This window comes from Pleurodeles waltl, chromosome 7 (assembly GCF_031143425.1).
Source record: "Pleurodeles waltl isolate 20211129_DDA chromosome 7, aPleWal1.hap1.20221129, whole genome shotgun sequence".
Classification (NCBI taxonomy): Eukaryota; Metazoa; Chordata; class Amphibia; order Caudata; family Salamandridae; genus Pleurodeles; species Pleurodeles waltl.
Genome location: NC_090446.1, coordinates 709,299,673 through 709,313,466, shown reverse-complemented (window position 1 = coordinate 709,313,466; position 13,794 = coordinate 709,299,673). Strand labels below are relative to the sequence as shown.

The 13,794-nt window shown below is 43.1% G+C and overlaps 1 protein-coding gene across 7 annotated transcripts in view; it reads left to right on the top strand.

The window, feature by feature from the left end:
• The window catches only part of P4HA2 (prolyl 4-hydroxylase subunit alpha 2), a 229,491-nt gene that overhangs the window by 118,824 nt on the left and 96,873 nt on the right, over positions 1-13,794 (top strand). For all 7 annotated transcript variants that reach the window (XR_011205596.1, XM_069244745.1, XM_069244746.1 and 4 more), the window contains one exon: positions 2,175-2,351. Coding sequence is in view for 6 of the 7 variants with exons in the window: in XM_069244745.1 (XP_069100846.1) it covers positions 2,175-2,351 (177 nt within the window). In the remaining variant the exon portion in view is untranslated. The remainder of the gene's footprint in view (positions 1-2,174; positions 2,352-13,794) is intronic.

The following is a 13,794-nucleotide window of genomic DNA, read 5'->3' as shown; positions in this document are numbered from 1 at the left end:
GAAGACTAGATCAAGTGTATGTCCTCTAAGATGTGTGGGGCCAGATATAAATTGTGAGAGGTCTAAGGCTACTAAATCCCCAAGTAGCCCTCTGGAGTTATTCTGAAGATCCTCGGCATGTATGTTGAAATCCCCCAAGATAGTACAATTGGAGTGTTTGCAGGCAAAGACTGCTACACTCTCTGGTAGAGCTTGAAGGAACTTCCCGTAGGGGCCAGTAGGCCAGTATATTAAAATACCGGAAAAGGTGAAAGTGACGTCTCTTGCCAGTGAGAAGGCCAAACCTTTGCATTCAGGGATAGGAAGGGAGTGGTCAAGACATTGAACTGAGACTTTATAAATTATATTAATCCCTCCTCTGCCCAGGGATCTGTCTAGATGCAAGATTGAGTAATTAGGGGGTATTGCCATAATCACATCAGGGGCAGAGCCCTCCGATAGCCAGGCTTTCTGTTAAAAACAGAACATCTGGCTTGTATTCAGTTAGTAGCGAGTAAATATGTAATTTATGTGCTGGTAGGGGAGTGTCAGTTTAATAACATTAATTTGTTAACTTGTTCCGTTACCTTTCTTGTGTTTAAAAGGGATGAATGCTGTAGGGTTGACTGGCGAGGATTATGTCTCCTCCACGAGGAATTAAAATAGGATAGCAATGACCCAAATTCCCTTTCTCTTTATTAAGGCCTAAGAGAAAGTCCTTTGAATAAACTATTCTTTCAGGGATTACAGTCTTGTTATTCCTGGACCCTGAAGAACGCGGACAGGTGCAGACGGGCTTGCCTTTGGTGCTCCAGCGGCACGTGTCCGCTGCGCGTCCACTTCCAGGGGGTCATTTATAGGCCTGGCAAGCCTGGGAGGAAACAGCTAGACCGCTAGCCCAAAGAAAATGGCGGCTCTAGCTAGAACCTTCCCTAAAGGACTACCGGCTCCACTAAACACAGGTGCCAGGAATCCTCGAAGCTTGAAAAGTGCAAGTTGGAGAATTTTTAAAAAATATTAAAATACACAGTTAATAAAATAATATGGTCTGGTTTTTCTAATCAGGCTATGTTATAATGCATGCCGATTACCGATTTTTGATATATGTTTTTGCTTGTTTTTCTTTAGAGTACCTTATGTTAATCAAGATACCTTCCGAGTTTTTCTGTACAGTACCATATTTTAATAAAGATACCTTTGAGTCGCTGCTTTATAGTTGTTTAGTGAGTGTTGATTTACAGCAGACAAGATAAATCTGCTTTTGGCAAATTCTCTGCTGCTGGATCCTCAGTCTGCATATTATTCCTATGATGTTGGTAATTCCAGTGGCAGGTTCTCTGCCATCAGTAATCACCAGTGCCAAGTTTTCATCTGCTGCAGATGAGCCAATTTTACAATCATAGTCCACTTTTAAATCCGCCCCTAAGATTTATTATTGATGCTAACTATTGGGAGCACATTTGACTGAAACATATATGTTGGGTTGTAATACCATGTTTTTGGTACAAACAGCCTGCTGAATTAAACACAAACTATTGTGATGATCTAAGCAGAAAGTATGCTGTGGATAAAGATATGAATGCTCAGCATAAGTTGATTATTGGATTATCAGAGCTGTGTTAACATACTAAGAATGCTGATGATTGCTTACATCACTTTTCCCATTTCATTCGAGGCACATCAAATGTTAATGCAACAATATAAACAGGCAGTTCTAGAGAATTTCCTTAGGAATATTTGATAATAAAGATAAGCATACCCAGATCACAATTATCAATTGCGCTGTTCCTTACCATTACAGGATTTTATAATTTGTCACTGACATATATATAGGTTTGTTGTTTTCATAATGAGTGTAGAAATCCCAGTAATATTTTCTATCTGGGCAGATAGTTTTATTGGCTTAAAAATCTATGGCCCGTATTTATACTTTTTTTAGCGCCGCATTTGCGCCGCTTTTTGACGCAAAACGGCGCAAACCTACAAAATACAATGGCATTTTGCAAGTTTGCGCCGTTTTTGCGTCAAAAAACGACGCAAATGCGGCGCAAAAAAAGTATAAATACAGGCCTATATATCATAGATCTGTTTTTGTACATTTAAATAATGTTCAGAATAAGAGAGTTAAAAGGGTCAGAACTAACATTTGTTTCTTTACTCTTCCCATTTCTAACTTAACAATGTTCTGTATGCAGACACCAAGGAGACAGAAGAAGCTATTCTGTAGGTACCACAATGGGAACAGGAATCCTGAGCTACTCATTGCGCCTGTGAAAGAAGAGGATGAATGGGACAGTCCTCGTATTGTTCGGTACATTGATGTGCTGTCGGATGAAGAAATAGAGATGATTAAAGAGCTTGCATTGCCAAAGGTGCGTGTGGTATCAGCCATCTTTCGTGTGCTGTCCTGGCTTTAACAATACTGACCCTTTATTTTCAGAGAACGTGAAGGTATTTTATTTTAATTATTAGTTGTTCTAGATTCCTGCTTTGCAGTGAAATACAAAGTTGTAATTCTTTATCTCTTCTGCTTTTGTCAGGCATTGTTGAGCCCTTAATACTGTAAAATTGATTTGTCAAAGCGCCTGTCGCCATTCTGGCATCTCTGTCCAGTACATCCTATGTTTAGGGCAGCTGGAAGTGGCTTTGTCAAGGCATAACACCCTGGTACTATCTAACCAAGTGTTGGCAAAAGTGCCAATCACAAGTCCTGGAACAATGTAAAATCAATGATACTTGTTAGGTTGTGATACACTAAGGACTTGAAACTGCATTGATATATTGATGAGGAAATATGAATCATGTGTTTCTAGGTTCCACGCTTTGAAATATAATTTGAGAAATACTAAAGGAATTTATTATGAAATCAGCCATTTCATCTAGACGTGGAATTTGCTATCTGCCTCATTTAATCTGAGACAAATTATATCTTGGGTGGTTTTGAGCAAGGGTTTACTTTCATATAGTAATGTAGCAAGAACAAACAGTTGCATGCAGCAATACAAAATTGAGTTAAAGAGAAAAATTAATTACAAAAAGCTACCCTATTACAATTGTGAACTTCACTAAAGAGGCATTCACTATTCCAGGCAGCTGGAGCCCTTCCAGAAAAAGAGTTGTTTTTCTTTTCAAATTGGTGTCAACCATTGCCTGGTTTACTGTGCCTCACAGGTGGCTGATCAAGACCGCCTATGGTTGTGTATGCAAATTTGACTGTAATGCTTTCTTTGAAAATCTGAATGGTAAAGTAGTTGGGTTAGACACGTTTAGTAAGATTCTTACATCCTGAAAAGATATTGGTCAGCAAAGCAGTGTATCAGTCCAAGAACCTACCAGCAAACCTTAGTCTCTGTCTATTTAGAATTGAGAATCCCATGATACAGATTATTGAGAAATTAAGAATAACCAGACAGAAGGCCCCTCCATCAGGCCTCCAATTTCCCCCTCTTAGCCCCACCCCCACCAACACATCATCCATCACATGAAAACTCATGCAACATAATTCTCAGTGCTGTAGCTACATCATAACTCTAATTGGTAGCCTTTTTCTAAAGCATGTTTAAACATCATGTGGGACAAATATTTATTGCATTTTGCCCCTGAAATGGGATGATAATTCGGAAATAAATCCAGATGAAGGTTTTTTTTCACAGCAGATGATTTACATAGCTGACCTCATAGATTTTAAGGATATCTGGGTCAACACCTTGTTCAAGACACTTGCTACACACTAATCCTCAGGAATAACTGGTGACTGTGTGGTGGACTATCCCTACCTTACTCAAATTCTGGAAAAACCTGAAACTATTCCTGTTCGTTAAGTCTCTGTCAACATGCTAAAGGTAATTTGAAGTCCACCCTCTTGAAGCACTGTTTAACAAATAATCAAATTGTACCTTCTACATTAATGTCAACTTGTTCACTTTTCCAAATGTTTGAAAATGTGTTACCAAGCATGTCTTTCACCTCGGGCTGTGTACTTCCCTGGGGCTAGCTTTACAATAAAATAAAATAAAAGTAATTAATAAATGGGAGCAATGGGAACGCAAACCCCTTTACTGTATCAACTAGGGGCTCGTACCTTAGGATTCATTAGGTATCTTTGGCATCATGTTTGAGAAATTGCCTTCCCCTGGAGACCGTTCATTCTGAGAAACCTCAGTTTTACTCTTTGCAATAATCCGTGTGAAGGAATGCTGCTCTAACATGACTGATTTGAAATTAAGCACTGTATACTGCATACATCCTTGTTGGATATCTACCACCTCAACCTGTACCCTATGCTATGCTGTGTTTTAAGGTTTTCTGTTAGTTCTTAGCTTCAGCTAATGAACGCTGAAACTAATACTTTCTGTTGCAAAAATGCATTCTTGTTTTCTTTTTGTCATATCTTTAAACATTTCTAGTGGTATCATCTCTAACGATATGCCACAAAGGTTTGAATCTATCTGAGTCTCTTGGCAAAATGCCTTTAGAGCCTAGATGTGCTATTTCTTTAAATAATGAAGATGTGCAAATGAGTTGTTTTGCAGCATGAACCCTTTTCTGGATTCACATGCTGTGCATTATTTCACCATCTAGTGCTTGGGTCCAGAATTGTTACTTTCTTTTATTTTTGGGCGTCGTCGACCACCATTTGGTGGTATGCCCGTCCCCTGTGTGACGTCAGATAGTGCCCCATATTTTACTGTTGTTAGTCGCCCTCTTCAGATTCTTTTTTACACTGTTGGGTCTGGGATCGAGATAAGAGCTCTGAAAGTTTAGTTTGGAAAATTTGAGTTTGTTTGGGAGAAAATCGAACGATTTGCAGAAGACCGCAAAAGAGATGACGACGGAGAAGGGGATCTTTTTCTCTTCCTTCAAACAGGGCATCCTGCTGGTACCAGCCTCTTGGTTGGAGAATAAGAGCAAGTAGGGGATGTCGAAAATTCCCCCTTTAAATTCTGCCCCAACTGCCACCAGAAACCTATGCGACCGATGCAAAAAAAGAAACAGGTGGGGGAAAAACTGGCGAAGGATGCAGAGAAAAAAAAGGCATAGGTAATAAAGCAGCTGAAAGGCGCCAAGCATAAAAACTAGGACAGTAAGTCCCACAAGGTAGCCTCAGTGTCGAAACCATCATCAACCGAATCTCAGCTGCAAAAAAGGAGACACAGTGATCCCAGGCGAGGGATACTGGTGCAGGCAAGACTTCAAAGCCCTCGATGATTCCATCTGCTCAAGAGGGAGCAAGAGAAAAGACCAAGGGCCTTTGACATTTGGCATTTATTATGACATTTGGCGGTCTGATGACCGACACATTATGAGGTTGGTGGGCAGACCCACCAACCTACCACTGTCCCCACCAGGATCTTCGATCCCAACGGGCTGACGATGGGTGCAGGTTGTAATCTGCCAGGGCAGCGCTGAAGTCAGCACCACCCTGCTGATTACCAGTTTGTTCTCTGCCAGCCTTTGCAAGGATGGCAGAGAACAGGTGCAGGGTTCTCCTTGCCCAGCACCCTCGAAATGTGTACTGTGTGCTCTGCAGACAGTGCGCATTTTGAGGGTGCTGGTGCCCCCTGCATGTGGCAGCATTCCTGTCAGCTCAGTTATGAGCGGGTGACCATGCCGCAGCCAATTTCCCACTGGGCTGATGGTCAGCCAGTGGGAAAGTCATAATGGGGCCAGGCGGGAGGTCGCCAGCAGGACGGTGACCACCTGTTGGAATATGGCGAATGGGTGTTCCCATCCGCCAAACTCATAATCAGCCCCAAAGTCTTTGGCGATGACAGAATTGTCGACTCCAAAGAAGAAACCTCCGCCGACGCTTCAAGCAGAAAATAACACACTCAACTCGGGATAAAGAACAAAAGGCTCAAGGATGAAAAGGCAGCACTCCTACAAAGAAAAATTTAGTATGACTCCTTAAAGGATTTTTGAATCCCATCCAAGCAGTCAACATCCCTCAACACCGAGAACCACCTGTCTGCCATGAAGGATCCAGAAACACCAGAGTCCCATGAAGAAGAACAAGAGGAGCTTTACAAATTTGAGGAGGCCGAAGAGGAAACTGGGTTCGACAAAGAGTTGCTGCACGATATCAATGCCAAATCCCGCAAGAATGGAGTGGACAACTATCCTTCGAGGCGATCACCACCAGACAACATCTCCATGCCGCTGAAACATATGGAGTCCATCGGAGGAAGAAAAGGGAGACTCTTTTTCTGCTCAAGACGCTAATGCCAGCCAGCAGGGGGAACCAATACCTTTCAGTGCTACCCACCATATTGGATCAAGGAAAGGAGGCATTTTGGAAACCAGCCACTGCAAAGGCGGTAACTCCCAGAGTAGAAAAGAAATACAAGCCATCAACTCAAGTCCCAAAATACATACAGAGAAACTCTCCTGCTGACTCTACATTGTAACAACTGCAAGTAAGCGGAACAAGGCCCACACCTCCACAGGACCACCACCTGAAAATGAGAGCAAGAGGCTTCACATGGTGAGAAAGAAGATGGAGAGGGAGGCCGCAACCCAGTGGCGGATTTCCAGCTCCATTGCACTGTTAAACAGACATGGCCACCAACAATGGGAGGAGATGGAGTCACTCATGCAACACCTCCCAGAAGAGTACAAAAAAAGGGCTAAGACAGTTATGTAAGAGGGGCAAACATAGGCAACATATGCCTGAAATCAGCCCTGGCTGCAGCAGATACTGCCAATAGACAGACGTGCATGGGCACGGCCTTACAATAACAAGCATTGGAAAGCCAATAGGTTTCGTCTTTGTTTTTTATTTCTATCTAAGCGGACTGTAAAATATTAGAAAAATGTTAAAATAATTTTTAATTTAAATTTGAGAAACTGTTAATCATTTATCAGATTTTGAAATACACATTATTATAAATTTTTTGTAATATTTGTATTCCATTTGGGTAGAACAAAGAAACAAAAGTGAAACCTATTGGCATGACGCCAAGAAGACAGAGAACCAGTTCCCTATATTTTAGTACCAATGCGCTTTAAGTGCCCTCACTACGCAGCTCCCTGTATTGTAGTACCTTGTAATACCAATATGCTTTAAGTGCCCTCAATATGGCCTGGACATGAGAGGAGAGAGAGAGAGAGAGAGAGAGAGAGAGAGAGAGAGAGAGGTGTTGGTGTAGGTATAGGTGGGGTATGTAGAGGCAGGAGTAGGTAATAGGTGTAGGTAGAGGCAGGTGGAAGTAGAGGTAGGTGCAGGTAGGTAAATGTAGAGGTAGGTGTAGGTAGTGAGAGGTGGAGATAGGTGTAGAGATAGAGAGATATCCAAGAACAAAGCACCATCAGGGCTGGAAGTGCAAAACAAGAGACAATGCCATGTCAAAGCAGCCAGCTCTGATACAGTGACAAGAAACAGCGACATGCCCAAACAACATACTGCCACGGAGTGCGAAGCAAAACAAATAAAACAAGTGGATGGGTGCAGACACCAAAGAATTAGTGACAAGAAACAGCAACATGCCCAAACAACATACAGCCATGGAGCGCAAAGCAAAAGAAATAAAAAAAAAGAAGTACCTTCAGTGTGGTAGCCAGAGAGGAAGGACACTTGCCAGTGTCTGATGCGAAGTGACTGTAAGGAGTACTTGGTCCACAGGCAACCCGACGGCAAGAAAGGAAAAGAAGACAACAGGAAGTGAAACAGGACGACGTGCAGACAATGTGCTGGCCAATCAGAAGCATGTAAATCGGAGCGACGTTGGACTAAGCCAATAGTAAGTTCAGGTAAGTGAGGGGCTGGGCCTAAGACCCTTTTTAATTGTAATTTTTTGTAATTTTTTTTTTTTTTTGTAATTAACAATAGATTTTGCAAGCAGCACGCAAGTGCGCATGCAGGTGAAACTAAGAAAGGACAATGAAACGGCCAAAGCAAGCGGGCTCTACAGTACAGAGGCTCCTTTAGAACGGGAGGAAACACAACCCGCTGGGCGCCTTTCACATTGGGGCACCAACAGCATCAACCACAAGGCAACAACAATCTCCGCCCCCACGTAACACCAGTGGGAAGCAGAATAGCAAATTCCCACAGGAGTGGGGGAAAAAAACACCTCAGGAAAATGTATTTCAAACGTGATACGTGACTGATGCTGAAAAAAACTAACTTCAGACTCCTCCAAAACCCAAAAAAGTGCAAGTGGAAGAGATATTACAACAAAGAAAAGAGGCGAAAGAACTCTTACAAAAGAAAGCCATCTAAAGAGTAACAACAAAGGAAAAAAACAAGGGAACTATTCTCCTTACTTCCTGGTCCCAAAACAGGATCCAACTCTGAGACCAAATATAGATCTCAGGTTCTTAAACCAATTCATTGGTACTCAACACTTCAGGATGGCAACACTCCAAGAAGTTATAGCACTTCTAAAGAAAGGAGATTATATGACAACCTTAGACTTAAGGGACGCCTATCGACACATCACAATGAACCAAAGACACAAGAAATACCTCGTATTTGTATTAGACAAGGTGCACTACCAGTTCACTGTGCTGGCATTTGGCATAAAATAAGCCCCGTTTGTCTTCTCAGAGTGCCTTCCCACAGTTGCTACATACTTAAGAAGAAAGGCTATCCAGATATCCATACTTAGATGACTGGATAATAAAGGCAAAATCAAAACAGAAATTCAGAGAAGACATCCAAACAGTAATCTCCTCATTAGAATGCCTGGGTTTCTCAACAAACCACAAAAAAAACTTCACCACAACTGGAACAGGAAAGGTGTTTTTGGGAGCAATCCTAAACTCAAGGACAGCCCAAGCATATGCTGTCATGAAGAGGGCAAAGTTTATCACAGATCAAGTTCACCTATACCAAAAGGGACAGGCTCTGACAGTGAGGACAGTCATGAAACGTATGGGCATGATAGCATCATGCAGACCACTCCTAACACATGCAAGACTGCACATGCGACCTTTCCAAGATTAGATCTACAACAAATGGTCACAAGCCACTAGGAGTTGGGAGGATCTTGAGGTTGTCACAGCATAGATTCAAAGGAAGCTCAATGGTTAAAATCCAAAAACGTGACTGTAGGGAGACCACTCAAGACACTAACTCCAATGGTGACGTTGCAAAAAATGTATCACACAAGGGTTGGGGAGCACATATGGGAACGTTAGAACAACACAGGTGCGCTAAAACACATCAGTTGCCTGGAGATGACAACAGTTTTCCAAGCCCTGAAGGTATTACAAACACACATCACATGTCGAACTCTACTAATATAAACATACAATACAACAATGTTTTATATCAACAAACAGGGAGGAACAAAATAATTTCCAAGCAAGCTAGCCCAAAAGGTATGGCAATGTGGAGCACCAAGGAAGATCACACTGCAAGCAGTCCACCTGCCAGGAAACAAAAACACAGAGGTGGACAGACTAAGCAGGCAAGAAAGCAACTTCCATGAATGGGAGCTAAAACAACAGACACTGGAAGAAATATTCAGAGCCTTGGAGAGACCAGAACTAGACCTGTTTTCAACAGCCAAAAACCCAAAGACCCTCATTTAGAACATGCGGGATGCCCCGCTGACATCTGTGCTGACGGTCAACGGAAGAGCGCCAGTGGCGGTGGCAGGCATCCCGCCATATTATGACACCTGGAGCCTCACCACCATTGATGGCGGGGAGGACCTCCATGCACCATGTTGCTGGATGGTGGCGGGGGTGGATTCTGCTCCACCCTCTCTGCCACGTCAGCCCAAACACCGCCACGCCTATAATGATGCAGTCATAGGTGCGGCGTGTATGGAGATGCGGCGATGCCGGTGGAGCAGCATCCATTGAGCCCATTCCCTCCCGGAGCAGCGCTACGGAACAGGTAAGGGCAGCCCGAGAGGGAAGAGGGGGTGGGGGTGTGTGTTGAGTGAGTGCGTGCATGGGGGTGTGCATATATGTTTCTGAAGGGGAGGATGTGTGTCTGCGTGTATGAATTCTTGTGTGTATGTCTGTGTAAGCATGCATGTGTATTTGAGGGTTGGGGTTGGGGGGGTCTAAACAGAGGTGGGGCGTGGGGGATGGTGGGAGGGGTTTGGGGAAGGCTTACAAGGTGATCAGGGGAGGAGGGATAGGTTGAAGGATTTGGGGGTTTGGGGGTGGGGTTTTGTCTGGGGGTTTGGGGGTATTTGGGGGTTGTGGCAGTGGGGGGGCCTAGTGTGTCACAAACTGGTGATAGGAATGCGTATTCCTGTCACCACTAAGCTTTCCGCCAGGGATTACCTGGCTGGATATCCCACCAGGAAATCCCTGGTAAAAATGGGATCATCATCCCACCATCAGTCTAGGCTCTACCTCCGGGTCGAAAGTGGCTACCGTCGGCCCGGCAGTCGTCAGTTCACTACTGTTATCTTTATATCACGGTCTGCACTGCCATGCTGTCGGCAGAGCGGTCATTACCGCCATGTTCTAAATGAGGGCCAAAGTGCCAACACTTGCCTCCAGGTTTCAACACTATAAATCAGCAGGAAATGCCCTGTCAATAAAGTGATCAGGGAGATTTGCTTACGCTTTTCCTACAATTCCCCTAACACTGAATATACTGGAGAAAGCTAGAGAACAAGGGACACACCTCATCTTCATGGCTCCAATGTGGCAGACAAACTCGGTACTCAGACCTACTAGCGATGTACAGGGGACAAATTATAACAATCAAAGTAGAAGAGGATCAGCTGACAACACAGGAGGGGAGAGTGTACCACGTAGAGCCAGCAACCCTCAGCCTAGTGGCATGGCTTCTAAATATATAGAATATATATAGAATTTGGACACCTGCAACTGCTACCAATTACAATGGAAACCCTTAAGGAAGCAAGGATGGTGTGCAGCAAAATGGGAAAATATACATTCATTGGTGTACAAATAACAGATATTCATGAAGATAAGAACCAAACAGGAAACTCTATTAACAGATCTCACTCATCTGATAGATACTGGACTAACCTATTTATCCTTAAAAGTACACCTGGCAGCGATAGTATCTGACACCAGGGGCACTTCATGTCACAGCTTCTTCACATCCCAAGTGGTGAAGAGATTCCTAGAAGAAGCTAAAATAATTGCTCCAACAAGATAGGTTCCAGCACTATTACTAACGAAGTTAATGACAAAGCCCTTTGAAACTATGAACAAGACATATCTAAAATCACTAATGCTCAAGACATTCTTTCTAATCGCAATCATATCACTTTGCAGAGTAACTGAACTGCAGGCACTAACAATCCAAGAACCATACCTGCAAATACACAGGGACAAGGTGGTTCTCGGAACTAACTTCTGAGTTTCTGGCAGAGGTGGTAATTGATCCCGGCTCCCTGATATACCTCCGTAAAAAAATTGTTGTCCAGAGATTTTCATTTGTGTTTTTGGATCATTAGAGACGTAATTTAGCTTGGGTAGGCATTGTTGATCCGCCCGAATTTTTCTGGGTGACATTTTTAAAAATGGCGTCTGTGTTGCAGTGATGGTGTAATATTTCAGGAACCATGAGATGTATATACTTCATTTTGGTGTCAAAACATAGATTTTGGGAGTCATGTAGTCTTATGGAGGCAGAAAATAACTCCTCTGAGCAACCCTTCCGCCATTTTCCAAAATGGCGGCTATAATAGAGGAAGAAGAGACATATATAGAAATGAAACAAATAATAATGTTTTTTAATCTTTTTATGCATGCACCAAATGATATTTATGATCTGAATATGAAAAAAATGTTTATCACTCCTGTTTCAGACACATTTTCATAGTTCAATTTATTTGTTTTGGAAATGGCTCATGGTACATTTGCAGAATGTTGAACATTTGAAAAGAGCATATCAACATGGACATTTTTTTGTAGCACCGGTTTGCATGTAAGTGTAAGTTTTGTGGGTAGAAGCTTTAGACATTTCATAGGTTTTAGCACCCCATCAATATCTTCCCAACCAAATTCACACAGATCTTTCTCTACATATGCATGATCCAAAACATTTGCACATCTTCTGAACAAGTAGAAAGCTCTTTGAATGTGTCCACGCACAGAAAATGACATCAGTTGAAGGACTGATCTCTTGAACTCACTGTACCGAAGATAGTCAAATGTGTTTTCCACACACGCCTAAGGTATTTTTCTACGTCTTTAAAGTCACATTCTTCTGTCTCAACAAATCCTTTTAGAAATTTCACAGGTTCAGCACTTAAAGCTCCAAGCTTTCTTCCAATTTTGCTCAAAGTGTCATCACACATCAGAATATCTGCCTTGATAAGAACACTGGGTATCTCTGGGTCAAGTTTCTTGTACAGAATACGAAGTGGGATTGTGTCTTTTTTCGCCTGTTCCATAACATATTCATAACTATGACAATCCTTAATTTATTAACATTGCAACAAATCTAAGTACTACTATAATATCTGTGTAATTTTACAGTACAATGACTCAATTGGAACCAATTTGAACAGCCCACTCGACATGTGGCACAACAAGAAGGTCAGCTTCCTCCAATTTGCTGTTAAGTTCAACAATATCGCCCATACCTTTTGAATATACCTGTCTAGGCACCAACTCCTCATTGACAATCATTCCACTTGCAATAATTGGAAATTCAGTGTCCACTAATGCATCAGCAATGTTTTGGCAAGTTAACATCTCCAAGCCCATCTTGTTTGATATTAATGACCATACTTTATCAAGTTGCACAGGTATAGGTGTTGAACTTTTGATGCATGCAAGGTCAATTGTTCCAATTGTAGACATTCATCTGATTCTCTCACATTCTTTGACACATAGTTCAAGATTCCTGTCAAAGACAATGTGCAGTTCTTGCAGGGTGCACACTGACTTTAATAACTGTAGAACAGTCTGAACGACCGCTCTGAAGTTTCGCAAGGGTGAAATCTTGACCATTCACAATTGTGACATATTGAGGGTCATTATGAACACGCCGGTAACAACCGCTGTGTTCATGCTGGCGGTCAAAACACTGACCGCCAGCGACCCCAGAACTCCTCTGGCCATTACAATTTTCGGGCAGTGATCTGCGCAATGGGGTCTACCGTCTCCACCACCTCGTCGACGAGACCATCGCCAGCGACGATGACCTTGACGTCCGCGGTAAAGCCTCCTATTTCTTCTATTAAACCTCCGTTGACTAGGATTCCAGAAAAAATTGCGTTGCTGACAACATCGTCGACGAGGCCGTCGTGGATGAGACCACCGTCGGCGAGACCACTGTCGTCATCACCATCGTCGACGAGATCGTCGTTGATGGAAGGATCATCTGTTATAACAGTGCAGTCGACTGGACCATTGTCGTTGACACCATCGATGATGCCAATGGTGCCAGTGAGCCAGATAGAGGCCATTCCTACCTCTTCCAGGTCTCCTGATCTTCGAGCCATGGTTAAGATCACATCTTTGCCCAGATTGGCGATCTATCCTGTAGACACTTCACCAAGTAAGGTGTCAACCCTATTACCTAGTCATTTGCTGGACTGGGAGGAATCGGATGAGGGTCCATTTGGAGATGCACACAGCCCATCCAAGTTGCATGTTAAATACCAGAAAGAGGATGACGATGATGAGTATTATCAATATCAACCTTATTACTCTCATCAAAAGTGCTATTATCAACCGCCTTAACCAAGAGACTATGGCCCTCATTCTGACCTTGGCGGGCGGCGGAGGCCAGCCGCCAAAGTCCCGCCGTCAGGTTACCGTTCCGCGGTCGAAAGACCGCGGCGGTAATTCTGACTTTCCCGCTGGGCTGGCGGGCGGTCGCCTTCAGGCCGCCCGCCAGCCCAGCGGGAAAGAGGCTTC